General features: G+C 40.9%; 1 protein-coding gene across 1 annotated transcript in view; it reads right to left on the reverse strand.

Annotated features, from left to right (window-relative positions):
- The window catches only part of ST8SIA4 (ST8 alpha-N-acetyl-neuraminide alpha-2,8-sialyltransferase 4), a 59,713-nt gene extending 42,461 nt beyond the window's left edge, over nt 1-17,252 (reverse strand). Inside the window, exons 1-3 of the mRNA XM_059833905.1 lie at nt 17,119-17,252; nt 12,276-12,407; nt 1,612-1,869 (exon numbers count right to left, since the gene is read on the reverse strand). Coding sequence (XP_059689888.1) covers nt 1,612-1,869; nt 12,276-12,407; nt 17,119-17,231 — 503 coding nt within the window. The 5' untranslated portion in view covers nt 17,232-17,252. The remainder of the gene's footprint in view (nt 1-1,611; nt 1,870-12,275; nt 12,408-17,118) is intronic.
- Between the last annotated feature and the right edge of the window lie 6,527 nt (nt 17,253-23,779).

Here is a 23,779-nt window from a genome sequence, read left to right on the forward strand (position 1 = left end):
TGGTTTAACCTATGAGACAATCTGTGAACTTCTAAAATGTTTTAACTTTGATTTGTAAATCCAAAACATTCACTGTATTAAAATTCTCTATAGGCTGCAAGGTCAAGTATTCTACTCCCAGAACCTTACAAAGATTATTATCACAATATCATCAGACTAGTTGTTACACTGATCACTTTACTAGTCATACAGCATATGAGAGATGTTTCTCCAGTCTAAATAACAGTAACTTCCTGATGTTCCTATTAAGCTTCACCATTCTTTTATTCATACACAAATCTAAGAATATTATCTTTACTCCACATGGCTTGAATTAGTTAAAATCTCCTATCAGATATCATCACCTAGTTTCCCCCTAGTTAAAACATGGGGAAGAGCATGGAAATGACTTCAAATAAATTCAGCATATGATTTAAGTAAAAGTATGTACCTTGCCTTCTGAAAGAAAATTTTCATCTAGAAAATCTAGGATCTAAATTTCTCTGTAGTCCTGTTAAATGAATCATATTTAATCCCTGAGAAAGTACAAAAGCATGCCATAGCCTAAATGTGGTTTAAAAATGTGGTATTTATTTTTTGATTCCTTCTGCAATAAGGATGCTAATTTGAAAGACTATAGTGGTACAAGCAAAACAAATAAGGAAAATGAAAGAGTGGTGTGTTATTGTTTCAGTTGCCACTTGCTAGTACACCTTTCAAATAAAAGACAACTTTCATGTGTATATCCCTGTTTTGATTTACGTACTGAAAAACTGTAACTTTTCCATATCCTTCTGATATTTTTTTGCCACCATCTTTCTTCAAGGTGAGAAAAGAAAAAGCAAATAACACGCAATGACAACTATTTCTATATTGTTCTCTATCACTGCCCTGCTGTTTTCTGCCCTTTCACCCTTCTCAAACCAAACCAATAGAAACTTCTGCTTCCAAAGCAAAAGGACCTACCTCTTGCCCCATCTTCTCTATATCCATATAATGTCAGGCTGTCAAATGAGGCCAGCTATTCCTTTTTATTTCCTATTGCTATGTGAAGTCCAAAGGTATTCTATTGTGCATGTTTTGAAGAATGAATAAAGAGTGAAGCGTATCAACATTTTACCCAAACTGCAGGGATATATTTTTAAAGCAATGTGAAGGGATTTAGAAGTGTGACTTCCAGTTACCTTAATAGCAGTGATCTGGTTCAACATCAATACACCACACTGAAATTTTACCCCATGCTGCATATAAGTGATGCAGTAATTTACAATAGGCCATCTTTATTGAACAAGAGCTAAGAAAGAATATTTTTGAAAGAGAACACATTCTGCATTTATTCTACCAAGGTCTCAGTGAGAGTATTTATTTTGTCTGGAATAAAAACAACAAACAGCAAAAATAAGTAGCACAAACCTCTCTCATCTGGCCCTTGTTTTATTCTCACTGTAAAAATAATCTTCTTGTCAACAATATGGGCTTGTATTTAAATTTGGGAAATCACACAGTGAATGATACTGTTTCAGATCAATTTCAGATAATGCCTGAAATCTGTATCTCAGATTAAAACATTTCTCCCAGCTTTTGTCCAAGAAACATAGCAGGCTGTATCTTCAACAGCAGATGAAGACTCACCTGATTACAAAGTCATGGCTATCAATCTCTTTTCCACACCCACTGTCCAGAAGGATGCCAGAATTCCCAACAACTGCACAGGTTTTAAATCGGCGATTCTTCATTGGGGAAACTTCAGGAAGAAGGCTGTGCAAATCCTGAGAAATGTTTAGGGTACGACGTCTGTCCAGTACATAATGGATTACATCTCCTGGCTTGAAGCTGCTTTTGACCACTGAGACATCTCTTTCAGCATCCAGGAATCGAAGAATGTTCTTTCTGGGTTGACAGAAAAATGCATAGATAAAACCCAATACTCACTGCTCGCATGGAGTTTATCTGATAGTATATAGACTGTACAGAGCATACGATGTAAAGAGGAGGGTAGATAGTGTCAGAGAGACTAGGGTCATTTCCCATGCTCTAGGATGGAGTTACAGCAAAGCTGTTAGGACAGAGTTCAAATCTTGGTTACAATCTAACACATAAGTACTACAGTGAAAGAGCTTAATGACTTCCTATAGACAAAGGCACTGAGAGAACAAGGGAAGATGACTTTGGAAATTAGAAGGCATACTATTTTTCAGTATTTTACAAAACTTTGGAATAAACACATATTTGAAAAGGGACCAGAGCAGTTTGTTTTCATAGAAACATCATAGAAACATAGTTAAATATATGACTATTTATGACTTAAGAAATAAACGCTTTACTACAATCTCATCTCTCACAAATCAGCTTGGTTCAGGAATAGCCATATTTTCTTACAGATTCTTATTTCACCATAAGAACAACATATTCAGTTTAGCATAAACTTGCTCCTAATTAACTGAAGTTCAGCCAAAGTTATCCTAATTAACTTGAAGTAAGAACACCCACAGTCTTTTGTACCAATTTAAACAAAATCAGCTTAAAAACATACTGCAAATTAAACTACTGCAGCTCAAGGTCTAGTCAAGCTGTTAGCTGAACTCATAGAAACACTTTTGAACTCTACCATCACTTTAAATCAGGTTAGTCCAATCCTTTATCTTGCTTCTCTGCAATTAATTGTTTAAACCGTTAGCACGGTTCAGACATACATGATCAAGATATGAGGGTTTAACAAGCTACCACGGGTCAAGTGAACTATGGTAATTAAACAGTTGTATACTCCCAGTCCACAGCAAGTAACAGGTGAAGAATGTCTGCTTAAATGTCAGCTGAAGAAGTTAAGTCATGGTAATTGTACCTGCTCACAGGGGTGGGGGCAGGTGTCTAAAAACTGACACACTTTCAATACATAAATTCAAAAAAGACACTTTTAATGACTCCAGCTGTGTAATGACTGATACGTGCACTGGCAGTATTGAGCAGTTTTCAGTACACATTTATCCTTGGTCTAAGAAGCTGAAAAGGACTCCAGGCCAGAGATGCAGGAGCCACTAGCAGCTCAGGATTGCAAATGAGCAAAGACTTACAAGCTTGTGTCCATCCCTGCTTTGCAAAGTATGTACATTTGTGAAAAGGCGTAAAGATCACATGTGAAATTAAGCACATACTTAAGTACAATACACTCATGGAACAGACGCAGAGTGCTGAGCTGGGGCAGAGTGTTCACCACATGCTAATTCAAACAAACTTTTGCCTCTGCAACTCTAACAAGACAAGAAGAAAAGCAGTAACTTTATATTTTCCACTGCTGTCAGCAGGTAAGGTGGAATTTAAAACAGAATAGACATTTTGTTGAGTAAGAGAATGCTATTTTTATGTAATAAGTTTTCAGAACAGAACTTCCTCAGAGCAGATCAAAACAGGAAAAGATAACTAGAGATGCCACTCGAGCAGTTGCAACACCCACTAAGAGACATAAAGGAGAAATAATCCCCCTCAAGTGAAAAGGGATGAACTATCGGAACACCATGCTCACCAGCCATCTTGTATCACTGCCTCAAGAGGGAAGAGCATGTCTGAAACTTGCAACCAGTGATACAAAATACTCACTCTGGAACTGACCTTAAAATCCACAGGGGAAGTGAAACATGCTAAAAATATTTTTTCAAGTGTTTTCTCTCATTTCTTAAACTAGGACGAAGAAAAAAAGTCTTGGGCTGTCTGTTATAGCTGTACAGCTGTCATGTATGAATGAAGCAACATCAGAGCAAAGACAGCTTGTGCGGAGGCATACGAGGGACTCAGAGTAACAGAGCAGGATAGACAATGTTAAAATCCTGAGTGTCTAAAGCTGTTGGTAAGGCCAGGCAAGGTATATCTGTAAAAGGAAGATGAAGACTCCACTTCAGCCTGTAAGCTGAATGGACTTAAAATCTCCATGGGTTTCATAAGCTTCATATTGTGGGTACTCTGCAACAGATATAGAAATTGCTACAAAATGAAAAGGAGCAAGAAAGAAAGAATTGTCCAATCTAGCAGTATTAAAAATTACTAAAATTCATTACCCTAGAACAGACCTACCAGAGCTGTGGCTGTAAAGGACAAGACGAATGCATCAAAAGTTACCAATAGCATCAGCGAAGCTATCCACTCACTTCACCTGTACTCCACCATGAGAAGGGGTGACCACAAATGAGTCTCAAGGAAAAGAAATTGTGTGAAATGTACAGAAACCTAGGGCTCTGACTAAAAAAAGTCACATGTGATCACCAGAAGATGTGCTTTCATAATTTAAAGCGCCCATCCCTGATACCTAGAATGAAGGGCCTAATATTGTTTCTAGTAGCAACATGTGCATGAATAAGGTATCTTGTGTATTATTTTAAAACATAAGAGGAAAGCAGTGAAGTTATGCAAACAGTGTCAAAAAAATAAAAGCACCTTGGCTTCCATTATTAATTTGGTTACTTACAGTCAAAGCTTATTTATCTATCTATCTATGTGCTTACATATGCTCACAGAAGTCCTACAAAGGGTTTCAAGTGGACCTGAATTAGACTCAGATAATCAACCACTTATTTAACAAAGCTGGAATTTCCAAAATGTGTAAGGAATTTATTTTTTAATAAAATTTTGAGATGGGCAAAAGTCACTGAATCGTAGTATCTTCTCACATATTTTAAAAAGTTTTCTTATCTGAAGTTGTTAGTAGCATATTCAATTGAATGTATGCACAGGTATTACAGTACACCTAAGAATCCCTGTATAAGAGATGTGTAATAATGCTAACATTAAAATATTTTAATTGATTCATCTGTGTCCAGATATCTTTTAATACTGACAGAAATATGATTAAGAATGCAGATATTCATACTATTGTTTTAAGTTCCTCTGTGCTACTGACTCATCTGTACCATGAAGACAGTAGTACTTCCCATTTTCATGTAAGTGCTAAGAGAACAAAATTTACTACAATGACAAAAACTGAAAGTACATACATGAGTGTCTCCGTCAGTCCTGATGCTGGCTAATAATAAGAACTTGTTTAAACCTCTGTTCTGTCCCACAAAGAGCACTGAAAATAGCACAACAAGGTTATTCTGATTAAACAGACATGACAAAATAATTTAAAATAAGTGTTAATCCACATCCAGATGCATATAAAATTCAAAAGTAAGCTCAATTAGAGAAAAGGAAAAAACAGCATGCTTTTTAGTAAACCTGAAGCAAAGGTGTTCTGCAACCTTAAGCTAAGATGTGTAAAGAAACATGTGAGGCAGTCTTCAAGTCTTCAATTTTGTTTTGATGAATAAAACTGTATCTGGGGTGTGGCCTGAGCCTTCGTGGGCAGGTGAGGCAGATGTGCCTTGCTCTTATCTGAAGCTAAGCAGCTGTTCGTAACATGTTTACATTACTCACAGAAACATGGTGTCACAATCTGTGGTTGACCTAGGGTTTTTCTCTGATAACCAGAAACAGATGTTCATTATATTTAAATACTAACTACAACTCCTGGTTATCTGATAAGTACACGTAACAGACAGCATTGTCTCTGAATAGCTTTCCAAATTATATAAATATGTATTGCTCTGAGGCAACATGGTGACATTTTCCTACTGAAGTGCATTTTTCTAGTTTTATTTTGTACTGTTGTCTTTGTACTACACAACTATTATATAACAGCAAACTCTCCCTCATCTGTCTCAGAATTGCGTGGATTAAGGGAAGAAAATAAATCAGTTAAACATGTGACTTTCAAGATTACAAATAGATTTATATTTTTAGACATTGTCACACTAAAATATGACCTCCAACACTTTTCCTGGGAAAATAATTCCTTTCAAGCAAGGCAGTGCCAGGAATCCTTGCTGCTGGGGCATCTGGACTTGTCTGGACCCCAGCCATGAAGGAAAGCCCCTGAAGTGCATCCTCAGTACCCGGGAAGCTGGGCTAGCTCACCAGCAACCACATTATGGAAACAGACAAAGTGATTATCTAGTCCATACTGTAGTCCCACTGAAGATGTGCTTTTATCTATGTCACCCCCAGCCCATGCTTATCTAATATATTCCTAACAACTTCCTGTGGTGGGGACTTGGCAAACTCCCCACACAGTCTACATCAGTGCTTCCCTAGCCTCACCAGCAGCACCATATTCCTCGTGCTAGCTTGGATCTTTCCCACAGCAACTGAAGCTTTTTCTTGTTCCTTATACCTTGTGTGTGGAGGACAGACTATTCCTTACTCACTGCAATAGCCTTCAATTACCTGAGGCTAAGAAGCCATCCAACCTTTTTTTTAAACTTTTATTTTTCAACTGCACGGGTCATGTGTTGTAGAGCTCTGACCCCTCTTGTTGCTCTCCTGCAGACTTTCTCTGACTGATTCACACAGGTCTAAACAACTTGATTTTCCAATGATTCTACTCTAACCCTAGCAAGTCCTCACGCTGCTTCACACTTGCCAGCTGGAAGGCAGAGGGCGGCTCTCAGCCTTTGAAATCACCAAGGACTACGACCTAGGTAAAGCATACTTTTTGCCAGTTAATGCTGCTTTCCTTGAAGAGATTTTCTTGAAACTTCCTTTCAGTCAGACTAAAGCTAAACCTAACACAGTGCAAACACTCGCAGTCCCTGCTGCCTTCTCAGGAGACCAACAGGAGCTGCAGCCATCTACAGGGGCAGGCTGTGAGCTTGTGTTACCACACAGTTTGTTCTTGTTTTGTTTTTTAATTAAATAACACTAAAAATACTCCTGTCGCAAAGGCGTAGCGCTCTCCAACTCTCTGCTCGCCTCTAGCGCTGAAAGAGAAACAGGTACTTAAGACGAAACTGTGTTTGAGTATGTTTGAGTAAGGGAAAAAAGAATAGTTTAGTTTGATTAATTATCTTTCCTTTTCCCTACTTCCTTTTTGTGCTCTCTCTATGCAAATTGATCACAGATTTCTAATAAATTCAGACCAGTTTAGGAGTTTTAAACACAGGTCTAACAGTTAAGCTCTATGTTTCTGAATGTGCACTTCATGCAACTACAGGGAGGATTTTTCACATGCTACCAAAACAAAAGATTATTTTTTTATTTTTCTAAAGAGCTGTTTATTACTGAAAGGCCAATGGTTATTTATATCCAAATATTTTTATTTGCTTTGTAAGGCATCTGACCATAAATAAGTATTTCAATTTCTAAATACTGTCTTGACCACTTTGACAGTAACTAAACAGCTTAAGTGCTGACTTTAGATCTCTTTTAAATTGAAGAGTCTTCAAGTTTTAGACTTTTTTGGACTCATTTGGTACTTTTTTTTTTGCCTTTTTTTTCAGAAAACAAACAAAACATACAAAATCCTTTTGATACATAATTAGTTAATGTCCAGTGACATCTCATCCCCAAGAGACTCCCACCCCACTGAAGTTACTGCAGATTCTCATTCACTTTCTTCTACTTAATTTTGAAAATTATCTAAGATTTGGATTTGTTAAAAACATGCCTAACTGCAACTAACTGTGGAAAGGTTCCTGGCATTCCCCAGCCCATCGAGGACCACACAAACAGAAGCACCATATTACGTGAAAGTTGCTGTCTCAATTCTAGCCCTCCTTGTGCCCTTCAGGGCACTCCACTCTCCCTTGACCAGAAAGGTCACTTCGGTAGCTGAACCACATACTAATCAGGCACAAATCTTCAGTGGGCCTGCAAAAGGAAGAGAGGGCTTCTAGAGTGTGACCAAACTACTGCTTACCATATGAAGGCCAGCCATATGTCAACTTTTTATGAATTTAAGCAAGTTAGAGTCAGAAGAAAGGAGTCAAAGGAGTTAATCACATCAACTGACAAGTGAACACTGACTTTTCAGTTGAGGCAAGGTTCTAAGGAGGCAAAAATCCCTTAAGGTTTATTATGACTAAACCAGACTAGAAAGCCCCAGTTTGCATGCCTTAGAGACACAGAAGATCTGAAGGAAGCAGCACAACTGGCCCCAAAATGTTGCTTCAAAAGCTACAGAGCTCCACTGTCAGTTCAGTATTTACTGCTTGCACTTCAGGGACTTACCATAGCTGTTTCATATTAACTTGAAAGATAAACAATGATAATAATCTGAACCTTTCTAAGGAGGAAGTTGCACTTTTTTTTTTATGATGCCGTTAACATCTTACAAGTTCTCACACTTTTCTGACAGGAAATTTCCACTCATCAAGTTCTCTGTTACATTGCAAAGAGATAAATACATCCTCAACACACTGGGTTTTTTTTCATTTTGCCTTCCTGCAATTCAAAACCTTCATCTGCTCCTTCCAACACAAATGCCCATATTTAATCAAAAGTAAGTGGAAGAAGAAAGTCACACACTAAGACATCAGACTGTAGTTCACTTCACACAGGTCACAGATGTGCTGACATCAGTCCTGCGTGGATGGAAGGCTTCGACAGATAGATTTGTACCATCTCAGCCACATCTCTCCTTTCTGAAAGTATGGCCTTCAATACAACTGAAATTTCCTGATTTCCTTAACTGGAAAACCTTCACAGCTACAGAGAGTAGAAAGGACTTAAGACGCAAAACCATGCAGAAGGTGGATTCTCTCACTTCTTCATAACTGAAATCATGCAGACAGAAGGGGAGCCAAGCAAGCAGCCTTCTTCCTTCAGGCACAGGAATTATTCTTTAAAGAAGTTGTCAGCAATCACAAAGTAACATCAGTTGAGAAAAATCACTCTCCCACTAGAGCAATCATGATTGGCAAGGCAGCAAATTTGCTACCATCTCAAGTAATTAATAATACCCATCATTTATATCTCAATTACAGAAAGTCTAGCTCTTTTTTCTAATGCCTGCTTAACATCTCCAAAGGGCTGCTACCCTCCCAAAAGAGCTGCTACACTCCCTAGACTGCCTCTTCTGGCTGCAAAGTCCCAGAGAGCATCCTGTGACACCAGAAACCCAATGGAAGCTTTTCATCCTCCCACGGGGTCCCAATAAAGGAGCTTTTTCACCCACTGACTCCTATCTGAGTCCAGCCTTGCCAAGAATTCATAGGACCTTTAAAGCTGATAGACTGGTCACTAACCTGAGCAAAAATAAGATGGCCAGAGATGATGCCCATGGTCAACAAAGAAAATGGCAAAGCATAATATTCCAGCTGCCAGCCAACTAGGTCCAGACATACCATTGATCAACAGTCCTCACACAGAGCAAAACTCACTATCAAATACTTTCTACGTTTTAAAATTGCTAATGTGTGTGTCAAGCTGATGTATGAAACAAAAGTAGCTGCCATTTATGGGTGATTGTAAGTTCTATGAAATGTCTTCATGCTGTGCAGTAATGGTTTCACAAATTATTTCTCCATTACTAAGAACTGGGAACTTTTTATACATTATTCAACAGGCACTAGCTTTTTTTTGTTTGTTTGTTTCTCTCTTACCGTTATTTGCTATGGACAACCTCACACCACAAGACCACCACTGTTCACATTAACAGTTTCAATAATCACGTATGAATCATCTTCACAGTCTACACAGTGCATGTAATGTACTTTGGAGGACTGAACAGTTAGTTTAACTATGAAAACACTCTAGAAGATTGCTAGACATATTTGAAGTTAGTCCTGATAGATCTGCAAGTGTAAAAATATTTACGGCTAAGATGCTTCTTACTGCTGTGACAGGGAAGAAAGTTGCATAGCAAACCGCCTGTAAAAGTGAAAGAAGAATACACATCGTTTAGTCAGCATCAGAGTGGAACATGTATCATAAGGGGCTGCACATGGCTTTCCTCAAGGAAAAGCATGCCAAACTTCCCTCCCTCACCACTGAGTACCGTAACTGAATATGCTATGCACATTAGCAAAAAAGTACTTCTAGAAAGATTATGACTGGCTGGTAGCCAGTCATATGTTTTTTTCATACTCCTTTCATACAGTTTATGTCAAATTTTGGCCCTAAGTCACATTAATCTAAAATCTTTTACTGGTTCAGTGAAAACACCTGCTCTCTGCCCCGGTGTTCATGATGGTAGCTATTTCATCTCAAAACAAGACAAGCAATGTGGACCTCTAAATAACCTCAGCTGTATGCTCTCTACTGTACAGAAAATCCTTATGCTGATAAAGTGGAACCTTTACTGCTTAAACCAGTGTACAAAATACATGTTTTTCTTCACAGTACTACTTAGACAAAAAAACATCCTTCACTGTACAATGTTTAAAAAACACTACATAATCACATCATGATGCTTAATAGCACATTAGTAATTTGTAAAATGAGATAACTCTCCCTCCCCGCCAACAATAAGGAAAAAACTGATTTTGAAACTCATGATTTTAGTAGATTGAGATGATACACATGTAATAACAGGCTTAAGAAAATCTAAAGCATTCTCCACTGTTCTACCTCTTTGTCTGAATGATGTATTTTGCTTCTAAAACAGGTGAAAAATTAGCATAACCCAAGCATCATTTTCTCTCTTAATTTTAATCCAAAAGTTATTGTAGCATTTTTACCTGTTGTTTGGCTTGAGCAGCAAGGTTTTAAATCGTTCTGAAAAATGACACTTAATTTTTCAATGAAATGACTGAAAAGAATTATCTGTCTCTACTTATAGTCACTCAATAGCTTTGAAATCAGTTTACTTCACAAGTAAAACAGTGTGCTATTTTCTCCTAATTGTCAGATCCATAACCTATGATTTGAAATTCTACTGAACTTACTCAATATTTCTCTATCTTAAATAGTCAGTTATATGCATATAAATTTTAAATACTATTACTGATATAAAAAATCTGGTTATCTTTCCTAGACTACCTTCAAGCAGAACTTAGCCTTTACGGCACAACCATACACTGGTCGTTTGACCAGGCTGCATCTGAACAGACGGTCCTGGAAGAAACCCCATTCTTGAGCTGCACCTCAGCTGCATTTTAGGGTGACCACCAGGTCTTCACCAGTAGGAAACCCAGGTGCCTGGGGAGCAGCTGAGTGCCCGAGGGTCCCTTAGCCTAGGCAGTCAGGGAGTGAGGACTCCACAATGCTCCAGAGCACTTGCCAGGCAGCTGAGACACAGCTACAGGCTTCAGAGTATTAATTTGCTGCCTACCCAAATTCTGCCACCCTTTCCATCCCTGATGCTGTTCCTCAGCTTTTGCAGTGGGGCTGTGCCATGTCCATCATAGCATAAGATTTCCAGAACATCAGTCCTTTACTACAGCTTCGTACATTTCTGAACTATTCATCTCTTCTGCATGTTTTAGAATTAGGGACATAAAATAGCGGTCATTAAAAAACCCCCTAAGTTCCTCATTCTGAGAAACCATGCTTTCATAAATGGAAACATTGCCTGTTTAAGGGTTTTGTAGGCTGTCTTTTAACTAAAAAAAAAAAAAAGTAGAAAAGGAAATGACACAGAAACCACATTTTAATTAGATAAAATTCCTATTCAACATCTTAATATTCAGAAAATCAAGTCTACTCTGCTATGTGGTTGCTGCTAAAAATAGTTATTTTCTATAAATTTTCACAGAATGCGACACTCCTAGCCCTCCATACTGCCAATCCAGGCTCCATACATTTCTCTTACTGGCCACCTTCCTGATTAAGACAGGGAAGATAAGATGACAATCCAACACACTAAGAGGCTTCCGCTTTCTCTTCTCTCAGGCCTCAAGTTGAGTAGACCCACTGTAACTACTAAGATGCATCAGAACTACCACTCACTTTAACTCTGCTCCTGTATTTCCCCCATTCAGCATGAGCCTAAGGCTCTTTTTGGCATCTCTGACTTCAGGAAAGAAGACTCTGTAAGATATGGGTATGGTCAATGCCTGACCCTGTGACTTGGACCAGCCACAGACAGGGTTGGATTTGCAGTACCTGATGTCCTAGCTCTTGATTCCTACATCTAAGTTGTCTGCCTAAGCTCCCTTTGTAGTTAAGGGAGAAAAATTGGTATGTTCAGAATACTTCCATCTGTCTTATTTCAGACCTTTAGGATTAGAGGAAATCATGTCCTAAAAGTGCCAACTTCTCACCACTGACTGCAAGAGAATTCTAGACAGCCAGCTCAAATGTGGACATGCATAATGTAGATATCAACTGTACAGGTCTGGCTGACACAGACAGATGAAAACATTTTATTTATTCTTATGAAGGATGACTTGACTTTGGAGTCTAATGTAATTTAGTTGCATTTAACACTGCATGCTAAATATGTACAGTTATAAAACATCCACCTGCAACTCTAAATCAAATGACTGTTTTCCAGACCAGAAGAATTATAGGTAATATGAAATTAACTGGTTTTTATTTAAGACACTCACCTTATTTCCAGTACCAAAGAAGAATTGATCTTCCAACCTTCTACAGCATGCTGGAAGATTGAGGAGCCACCCTTTCGTATTATTTTATCAGAGCTATTGACCATTGTTCTGCTCAAACTCAGTTCACCATCTCTGCAATGAAATATAGAAAAGACACAATTGTATCAAGGCTAACTCTAGTTTTAAGTCATTTATGTCACAAACACCAGTGATGCTTCCTTTTATTCACAACAAAAAGAAGCAGTCATCTCCCCTTCAGACTTATTCTGCTTGCCAAAGCAAATTTCCTTTGAGAAATCTATGGGACACCTATATCTAATACTTGAATATGCCATTTAAGAGCTTAAATATGTTTGTATTTGTCATGAAATAGGCATAATAAAAAAATTACAATAAACTCCAAATTGTGAACCTGGACCAAACCCCAGTATGTTTGTGAGGGAGATTCTGCACGTCTACGTTCCAAATTTCCAGTACTAAACTAAGAATTAAGCGTTAACTTTCAAGCCTTGCCCCAGCAACTGCTCATGTTCTACAATGATGGTCTAATAGACTCCCTTTGCCTCCTGTACTAAAAGACTTTCATGCATCAAATTCTGGAGTTTAACAGCACACAAACCCCAAAATTTTCCAAGAGTTCCTATAACTTTTGTATGAACATGTTCAAACAACCCCGGTTGTCTTATCCTCTTCATCAATCTTTTCATATTCATAAATTTTGGTAAGGTAACCTTAAAAAAAATTAAAAAACATAGTAAGCAGTGGGTGATGACCACTGAACAACTGATGAGGTATCAAAATGTACCAGTTGCAAAGATATTAGCCAACAGGGTCACACAAATGTAACAGAGAAGCTAAAACACTGCAAGCACAACTTAAGGTGTCATGTCTAAAATCTGTTTTTATCTCCATATGTTTCCATTATCTTCTATACTGTTTCCATTTAGGTGCCAGAGCAATGTTCAGCTGAGTTCAAACATAGCTGTTAATCATAAATATATCAAAGTTGTTGGATATAACATTCTACCATGTAGCATATCTTGTATGTCAGAAGTATATACAACAGTAATATACAGAAATCTCTTCACACTCTGAAATACTGCCAATAACAGTAACTTCACTTAGCTTGCAAACAGAACTTTTGACCGCTAGCCATTCAACCAACAAAATGGAAAAGATGTGAGACTGTAAGCTTTCTAGTGAATCGCTGACTCTTGTTTTCCTGTGGCTGTAAGTTCTTAAAACAATTGGACCCTGGCCCTTAGCAAGAGCTACAGCAACATTACTGAAGTATATATATGAAGTATTAATATTTGGTAAATTATATAGCAGACTAAACTTAAACTAACCTGCAACAGCACATTAATTAAGCTAAATTCATAAAACTGGTAACATGTAGTCATTTGCAAAAAGTGCTATGATTGCAAAAGCCCCTGTAACTAATAAACCAGTATTATACACTTCGCCAAAAACATCGATTACTATCAACGCTCTCCCTCCCTCATCCCCTCTATGCCAACACGCTGCAGCACTGACATTGCACTGACTCATAGGTAAGAGTGCCACCTACCGAAAAACCTACAACTTTAAGTAATCGTGTAGGTGTAAGATCTGTATGCAAATTACCCAAATCACACTAACTTGAGGGCATGGGAGGATGCTGCAGAAGTCCTGAAAGTCAATAACCAGGATGCAATTAATACATTTTGCTATTTTAAAATGGTTTATCTCCCAAAGTTTTTCCATAATGGTTGTAAATATATTTATTACACATATTTTCCTGCATGTATTTTCTAGATGCATTGAGTGTATGCATCTAAAGGAAAATTACCAAAATATATCCAGGTAAAGTACTCAGTCTAAAAGTACTTCAGAGATGTCTCCAGTTTATGCTGGGTTAAACATTATCTAGTAAACACTTTTAACAGTGACACAGGTGACAAAACTTAGCAACAAAATATGTTGCCAACACCTAAAGCACCATAGCATTTGAAATGCGGTTGTCTTCCATACTCACAATTTACATCTGCAGTAAGCTATACAGATTGTACAGTAAAATAATGTTAAATTATGTTCTCATGAGCTAAAAGAAGGCCCTAAGCACTTTGTGTTAAAGTTCTACTATGACCACAAAGGTGTTCATTTACATGCTCGTCTCCCTTCTATTGGTACTGTTTTATTTAATTTTCACTTAAACTAATATTAAATAAACTAATACATAAAAAGCTGAATTTACTCCAGAAAATTCTTTGTGTAAACAACTATGAAATAAATTTGGGCTACTTTGTATCTTCTAGAATCACTGCAAATCCTCTCTGATGTAAATGAAACAGCTGCCATAGTGTGACAGCAACTTGTGGCTGACAGTGTCAACCTTCACTCTGAATTACCTTGCCTTGGTGAGCAATCAGACCAATACAATAAGACTATCTCTTCTCCTGAAAACAGTTCATTAGATATAAATAACTGTCTTCAAGCATATTCCATATCAGTAGAAGATAACACTGTTTAAGAAATACTGCATTCCACATAATATGGGTGTTTCACTACTTGCTTCACCTTTAAAGAGACATTACTGTCCAGTTAAAGAAGGGCACGCTTTCGCAATTATTGTCCTAGCAAACTTTGCTATGAGAACACGGACGATTTAAGGTTTATCACATACTTTGGAATTGCACATAGTCCCTTTTCGAAGGTCTGGGATTTACCTGCAGTGTCACTAATAACCATAAAATGGGCTACCTTGTGCATTCACAGTTTTGCATTTACTGGTACTTCTGGAAGTAAAACATCCCATGGAAAACTGACTTTGCTTTCCCATGTGGCCAGTCAAAAATAAACAAATGGCATGAGCCTTTCCTTCAGGAGAAAGGCAAGTGTAACATCAATAGTGGCAGCAGATACCAGAAGTACACTTAGGGGTTTTTTTCCTGCTTCGTAAAGTAATGGATGGGACGACAGGCTGGGAAAAGAAACTATGTGCCAGTATCCTTAGCCAAAGTGAGTAGCACCATACTGTACAAGAAGGCTCACTGATACCGAAGAAGTAGAGGTATCACTAAATGACGTGGCAGAAGTACCTTAAGGTTATATTTTAAAGTGTTGTTAAGGCATACATATTTATGACCAAATACACTTATTTTCTTTCATTTAATATTAAATCATCAGTTAATTTTAGTACCTTTTAAATTGTGTCAAACGATGTACCATAAGCTGGAGGGGGCTTTTTTCAAATGTATATGGATTGTACCTAGTGACTAATTTCTGAATCATTTTAGCAGCTACCTCTAGTCTGACAGGAAGGAGTACATATTAAGAAACATGGGTATCTCTAATGCTGATTCTCCCTCACACATTTGTTTTCACACGTATTTTTGCACACCTACAACCCAGATATTTTAAACTACTGTACATCTCATAAGCATGCAGATACCACAGCATTGTGGCAGAAACTGGGCTTACACCCAGGCTGAACAAGAGGGAAAGTTACCAGTAAGTTGTGAAAATCTTTAACACCAAGGGAAGCAAACATCACATCATCAACTAGACACACACACACAGGCCAGGCCACCCCCTGCTCCCGTGAGGTGCCACGCCACGCAGCTGTGTCCAGCTGTGTTCAGCTGCCTGCGCCCCGCTCCTGCACCGGCCTGCCTGGGCAAGGGCCGGGGAAAAGGGAGGCACCTTCTGCCTTAACTCTGGGGACCGCGCGGGCAAAGGGGAGACTTAAGTAGGTTGTAATTGCCCCAGCTTCCTCCAGGGCCGTACGGGCACTTACAACCTCCTTATGCCTCCTCCTCAAATTAAGGCAAGGGCTTACACCAAAGGACGAAGATCTGCTGTGAATGTACCTCCCCCCGAGGCGATCTGCACAAGCAAACGAAGTGTGAGCCCCTTCCCGACCTTTGCGGATTTTACTATGTCACCATGTAATTTATGCATCCCTCCTGTCAAAACAAAAAATTGTACCCCTCCAAAGAGAAACAGGCTTCGTTGAAAACCCAACATCCTCATAGGCTAACTGCACATTGGGAGAAAAATGAGGAATACAGGCATGCACGTACACAACCACAATGCACGACAAAGAGAAAGCTGAGGTGCAAACAGAAAAATGGCAAGGGAAGCAAGGGACTGTTCACCTTTTATTTTCAACCGAAGACAGGCAGGAGAGAGAAAATATGTAACAGAGGGTCTCGGCGAGGGACCAGAGCTTCCGGCGGAGGAGCCGCGGGAGCTTAGGGGGATGTCCCTCACACTCTCAAGAGCCAGCATCACCCAGGAGCAGCGAAGTTAAGCACAGCTCCCAGGCAAACTTCAAGGACGGAGGCAGGGGCCACCCGCAGCTGCCAGCGGCCGCGCACCCTGGCAGGCGCGCCTCTGAAGGGCTCCCAAAGCAGGAAACGAGGCACAACGCGCTCCGGCGGCCGCCGCCACCACCTCCAGCCACCCCGGCCCTCGGCAACGGCCGCAGGCAGGTGAACTTACCCGGCGCGCCCTATCACCGGGTCTGGGGGTGCATAACCAGCCGCAACCCCCGCGCCGGGCAACCTCCCACCCGTTCCCGCCCGCCTCGCCCGCAGCCGCTGAGCTCCGCCAGCCAAACCCGCTAGCAACCCGTCCCGCAGCGGTACCCCCGCCCCGCACACGCCCCCCCCCCCCCCCCCCCCCCCTTCCCTGCGCCGAGCAGCCAGAGTGCCACTTTGCGTTGTGAGCAGGTCACGGCCCGGGGGCCCCGCGTGACCCGAAGACCCGGGTGCGGCCGCGAGGAGCACCTCAGGCAGCGACATGGCCCCGCCGCCCCCTCAGAGAGCCCTCCCGGCACGGCACGGCGCTCCGCAATTACCCGGCCAGCGGTGCCTCCTGGCGCTCCTCGGTCCGCGCTATTTCTTTCGTCTTATAAAAGATGAGGAGGAGACTTATCGTGCACACAGTCCACCTCTTCCTGACTGAACGCATGTCTTCTGCGAAACGCGGTCCCCCTCCCCCTTTTCCTTTGTTTGTCAGGGGTGTGCGGAAAACAACTCCACACGCGGCACAAATTGCCAAAACCACAGTAATGTTTTTTCCGAAATAATTGAAGGAAAAAAAAAATAAAAACCAGGCGGGCGCAGACGCTGAGGGTTGTTTGGCGTTTAGTTTGTCTTTCTTTCACCCTGTCCTTCCCTGCCCAGGAGCCGGGCTCGCAGGCGGCGGCTCGCTCTCCTCGGCGGGGGGGACAAGCCCGTGGGCCCGTGGCGCCGCCGCTGCGCGCCCGCCGAGCCGAGCCGAGCCGCGCTCCTCTCGTTGCCGCTCCGCTCTCGCTCCGGCTCCGGCCCCACTGCGCACCCGTTCTGACCGCGGCGGAGACGGCCCGGCGGCGACGCTGGCGCCTCCCTCCCCGCGGCGGGGCGGTGGCGGGCGGAGCGCGGCCAATGGGCGCCGCGCGGGGGCGGGCACTCGGCGCCCGGCCGCAGGCAGCGGCGAGCCCCAGCTCGGAGCGGCGGCGGGTGCGCGTCGCGGGGTCGGGGTGCGCGTCGCGGGGTCGGGGTGCGCGGGCGGCAGCCGCTGGGCCGAGGGTGGAGGCCCCCTTTTTGTAGCCCTGCTGTGTTTGGGGAGGGGGTGTCTCTCTCCCCTGAAGCGTGTTGGGCCCCGTTGCCTTTTGGGTTTCAGATAGTTTGAGAAAAAGACCGCCAGCGCAGTGCCACTAAAAAGAAACGATACGCTTCCTCTTCTGAGAAGGATAAGGGTTTTGTTAATCTCTTTTTTTTTTTTTCTCCCCTCTACCCCGATGGGCGGTAGGATCTTGAAAAGGGCATTGGAGGTTTTTGCCAGTCTCCGACCTCCGCCTTGGCAGCCTCCCCGGCCCCAGGGGCAGACGGCGGGGGGTGGGGGGAAGGGAGGGGAAGGGAAGGGCCTCTGCACGCCCCCGACGGGAGGTTAGCCCCGGAGCCTGGCCAAGTCCACCACCCAACCCCCGCTGCCCGGCGTCCTGTTTCAGCTAGACGGTCTCAACATGGCAGTAACTTCCCTGCTTCTGCTCGGACGGTTTCTCTGAAATGCACAAAAAACCCCAAAGCAAAACACAAAAACCCCTTTACAATGCATAACGCAACATGAAAAATAAATCATGATCTATACCCACTTTTCTCAGTATTATTTTGCCCTGTTCAACGTGACTGGGCTGTCCTGGACAATCCTCATTCTGTGTGACAGGGATCTGCCCACAGCCCTTAAGTTTGCATTTATGGAGCAGGCTTCAACACCAACATCACTCTTCTCCCACGGGGATCCACAAAGGATTTGTGACAAATCTAGTGTGACTCCTCCTAACTTAAGAGCAGGAGCTCATGGGATGACAGAACCTTCCCTGGATCTGTTTGATCTGATAGGCTGTCTCCAGAATTGTTTGGTAACGTACTTCACAGCAAGATGCAAGCAAATTTGGAGATAAGCATGGATTTTTCTTTCCCGAGAGCGTATTCCCTCACAGGCATTAAAAGTGAAGAAAGGTTAGAGAAATCCTTGAGAATGCCAGGGCTGCTAATAGTTGCTGTGTTCTAAAAATCAATTTTGTTTAATTCAGCCTCAGAGGAATGGAATGGAAACTTTGCAATTTCCTTACACACAAGCCAGATCAAGCTGTGTTTTCTGTGCTCTTCTCTGCTGTGGCTCTGATAACCTAGTCTCAGAAAGTGACCTTTAAATAGCATCAGCAGTAAAAGGATAGAAAACCATTCTGTCTGTGAGCGTGAACTTCAAATTTCACTTGGTATAAATCATGTCAGACAGTCTCTTCTAGAAAAAAAGTGGATTCAATGCAATACCCTATTTAATACTGTTGTAAAAACTGCATCACTTTTTCAGCTTAAAAGTTAGGATTCCAGCAGTCTTGTCAGCCCTGTTGAACACCTGTAATACTCTTTTTTATATGCCATATTGTATTTGTATGTTAGACTATTTTTACAGTTAGATGGGTTCATCAGCAACAGGTACTGAAAATGTATACCGAGGATCCCAAATTCACCCACCTTCAGTGGTGGTTTTACTCTGCTTCACCCACAACTACCAATGGCAGCTTACAATGTCAGTTAGCCACAGCAGCTCTTGGTTTTGTGCCAGGCCATGTGCACATTCAGAAAGTAGTGTGCCTTCGTCTTCTTCTTCCCCACCTTCCACTGCGCTTCCTTCCCCCTGAAGCTTAAAATCCAGCTCCCCTGCTGCTTCATATGGACTAATCCTCACCCCACACAAGGAATCCCTGCTTGCATCTAAGAGACTAGAGGACTGATGGTGACACGTGAATGAAGGGTTCAATCACTGAAGGTCCCTGGCTGAGACCCTACTGTGATACATAGAAGCTTTACTTGCATAGTTTTTGTTATTTGCTGAGCAGAGTTGATAATAGGATGTTTCAAGTTGTGTAACTCGCTTCCTGACAAGATCAAATGGGCCTTGAGGTAGCTCATATGCCTCCTGAGTATATCACTGGTAACAGGGACTCAGGACCTTTGTGTCAAGGTAAGTGCCAAAGAACTAGTTCAAACTGACCCTTTTGTAACATTCCGAGGCCAAAGGATGGATGAGCCAATTTCATGACCATGTATGGACAAAGGAACCCGAAGTTCAACTAGCGGACAGTGTGAGGAAGACTGAACGACCACCACCGGAGGGTGAAAAGACCCTAACCCTTATTTTACTGTGCATGCTTGGACTATGCAAATGAGTTCCGGGAACTCATCCACATACGACTGCCCTTTTTAGAAATCTGATGAATATGTATGATTTTTCTGTATATGAACTGAGGTGCTTTGCTAACCCATTGGAGCACTCGTGGTGGACCAATCGCCGGTGCTGCCCAGTGCTGTATTAAAGAAAGCCTGCTTAATAACAAACTAGTTGTTATTGAGTTATTCATCTCAGAAAACCGTCCTGATCGTGGGCTCGGTACCGACTGTTGTTTCATGCGTGTCATTAGGTGCCTTGCCCAGCAGTGCACTTTTCTCTCTGTGCTCAGTCTGCTTGCAACCAGTCTGATTGAAACTGACCTCCATCACGCCAAGCGGCCAAAAAAGTTGCCTCCAAACTGACTCTATGTACAGGTAGCCACAGCAGCCTCATCCAGGCAAGTGGAAACTTTCAGGATTTTTTTATGTCTATGTGGTTTTAAATACCATCGGCAGTACCAGCATGTGCTCTATGATGCTCCCAGCACTTTTGAGGAACCTGTCTAACACTGTTAACTACAAGCTCTAAACCATCAAGACTCAAAAACTTTTATTCAGTTATTAAAATGTAAAACTGTCACTTTGCACTTGAGTAAAATAGGGAGAAACACATGCTTCTCCAGAAGCACACATTAATAATCTGTGGCCATTTTCCTGAAAATTCAGGCTGTTCCCATGCACGTGGGATGAAAAAACACTGCTGGATCAGAAGAGGACTATGGGATCCTGAGAGGTAACCCAATGCATCCCCTGTCACAAGGCAGGATTTGTGGTATCACTCATGTGCCTGACCCATATCATCTAACCTGTTCTTGACAACTTCTGCTGTTGGCAGCTCCGCCAGCTATCATCTCCATTGATCTGATCCTGCAGTTATTCACCATCTTCACCTTCTGCACATCGTATTCTAAGCTCTGAGGTTATCTGTGTAGCAGGGTCTCAGAGTCACAGGAGTTGCTTAAAAGTTGATCCAGGGCAAGTTGCCAACTTGTTCAGTGCTCTCCCAAATCAGTCCTGATCTGTTTCAAAAATAGCCTTACAGCTGTGACTACAGTGAGGAAGACCCCTCTCATAGCTGTTCTGACCAGGTTTCCCTCCTAATATACTCTTATTCTTTATCGCTCTGACGTACTCAAGTAACAGGCAGATGCATATAGTATATAGGTATGTAGCATATATATAACATACTTGAGCCAGGTGGTGCATTTCATCTGCAATGAGAAAGTTTATTATAACACAAGATGAGTTTACTGTATAGAGAACGTAAACATTCATATCTAGTACTTCACAAATTCCTTTAATTACCTTTCTTTAATCAACATTATCAGTATCATCAACATTACTTAATAACTCTAACAAGCTATCTGAATTGTGCCTTGAAATTATTTCCTCTTTTTCATACAATCTAATGACGTTTAAATAATGAACAGGGTTTACATCAAATAGTATGGTTTATTTTATATGAATTAAAGGAATAGTTTAGCTCTGTGAACCCAGAAACATGTTCAGTTAATCCTATTTCATGGCAGCTGGTGATGACAGTAAAATTTCTTTCATGAAGACTACTGGAAGAGCAAAAATGTGAATAATACAAATAATCATGCATTTAAGCATTTCAAATTTCAGAGTGCTAATTAGTTCCTACAGCAAAGAGTTCTTGAAAGGCTGTATTTCATGCTGAAGAAAGTAGCTAGACACTTGAAACATTTACATTTGTTAAAACATTTTACCATATGAAGTCCCTTTTGCATTAAGAGTGTTACATGTTGTGTGTGGGTGCCCAGAAATGTCTTCTGACTTAATTCTGTTCTTGTTATCACTGAGGGTACAGAAACACTATAAGAGTTTGCCTGGGGAAGCTGTAGCATTTCCATCACTGGATGTCTTTAGGACCAAGTTATACAAATCTCCACTCAAGGTAGAAGGATGGATGAGGTAACTTTTTCAGGTGCCTTCTAACTATTTTTTGTAATATATAATTTTAATGTAAATCTGCTCAATTTACAGTAAGTAGAGCTTTCTGATTCCTATACAATAACTTTTAACAGAAATTGAAAGGTCATGTGTTTGTACATGCTTCTGTTTCAGGAATAGGTGTGGCTTCATTCTTGCATTTGCTTAACACCTTTAACTCTGATTTAGTCCTATGCAATGTGTTTAACACTATTAACTGTTCAAATTCTGTTGTAAAAAAGAAACATCAATTAAAACAATGAATGTTTCTTTGAGAAATTTTTAGGTACTACTGAAACTTAGATCTGTTTTCATGAAGACATCAATACCCTTCAATGTTTTCATTGATGACTCATCAAAGACACCAGACATCCCCATTGTTTGCTTAACGTTAATGTGTACAGAACAATAATACTTTGCAGAAGTATTCTTACAGCCAAATCTTGAATATCTTCTATGATTCTATTTGTCATCATCCATACATACTTTAGTTAATGTGTCTTCCTCTTTGAAATATAAACTACTTGCTATTGTAGTAGAAGTATGGTCCTGTATTACATTTTTAGCATTACTAGCATTGCAAATAGCAGCATTTCAAACACATGAGCTTTATAATGCAACGGCTTTTCTATAGGCAGGAGAATTAAAGATGCTGTAGTGAACCGCATTTTTGTATAGGTATTCCACTGTATAGGACTCAAGGTTTCGGTTGGTAGTGCTTAAATTTCTCTTGATGTTCAGAGACAGAAAAAGCAGGTCAGAATCCAGATTCACCTCCCCTTCTGTTTTTGTGACTAGCATGCAATTATGACTTAGTGTTTGCAATCGCCTTGCAGAACAACCACAGGATCAATGATGTGAAGGCAGTTGCAATAAGCTTACATGAATCTCTCAGCAGTTTCTTTGTGTGTGTGATAGGAAGAGAACGTCTTTTTCTCTAGAAGAAATGCTACAGCAATTCCTTGGAAAGCGTTGGAACGAAATCCCAATGAAGCCATAGTCTCTGTTTTACTTTCTTTTGTGCAGTAATGTATTTATCCAGTACAGAGGTCCCCAGATGAAGTTGTAGTGTAACAGCAAGGAACGATGTTTAGTTTAGGGGCACACACTGTTGTGGTTATTGCATTGCAGACTTCTCTGATCCAGGCACACTTTTATGTAGCATTAAATACAAAATGTATTAACATTTCAAGGAGAGTGATCATGCAGATAGAGGCCAACCTAAAAGAAGACATTGTCAGTTGTCGTGATCTCTTCCTTACTTTTGTGACATGGGATATTGCAAATTTCCCATAGACATTGGTTATAAATATGCAAATTTTCTGCTAATTCAAAATGGCTATAAACTACTATGCCTTAACCTCAAAATGGCTATCACATTCCTGGAAGCTGTGTGTGTAAATTTTGATAATCATGAGCTCTACTACTTCCCATATTTTTTCAGTGAGACTCAAGATAGTCTGCCTTTAGGGTTTTTTATAATTGTGATGAACAGAAAAAATAAGGAAACATAAATAAGAATTAGAGAACACTGGGAAACTAAAGAAGAGGAGAGAAGAGGAAGTAGATATAGAATAAGGATGGGGATAAAGGGATTAATGATTTGGGAACTGGCAGAGAGGGAAACAGCTGTATCTGGTCCAACAAAAGAAATGGGAGAAAAAGTTGAGAGTCTAGAGAAGGTACAAGAAACTACTTTAATGGAGGAGCATGCCTAACTCAGGCCTACTGAAGAAGCTGACGTAAGAAATGCATACAGTTTTGTCTGCCTTTTGTCTTGATTTGTCCTTCCTGTGAGAACAAAACAGTTGTCTCCCTTGCTTAAATGTGCCTGAGCCTGTGTTCAAG

This window comes from Gavia stellata, chromosome Z, assembly GCF_030936135.1.
Source record: "Gavia stellata isolate bGavSte3 chromosome Z, bGavSte3.hap2, whole genome shotgun sequence".
NCBI classification, from domain to species: Eukaryota; Metazoa; Chordata; class Aves; order Gaviiformes; family Gaviidae; genus Gavia; species Gavia stellata.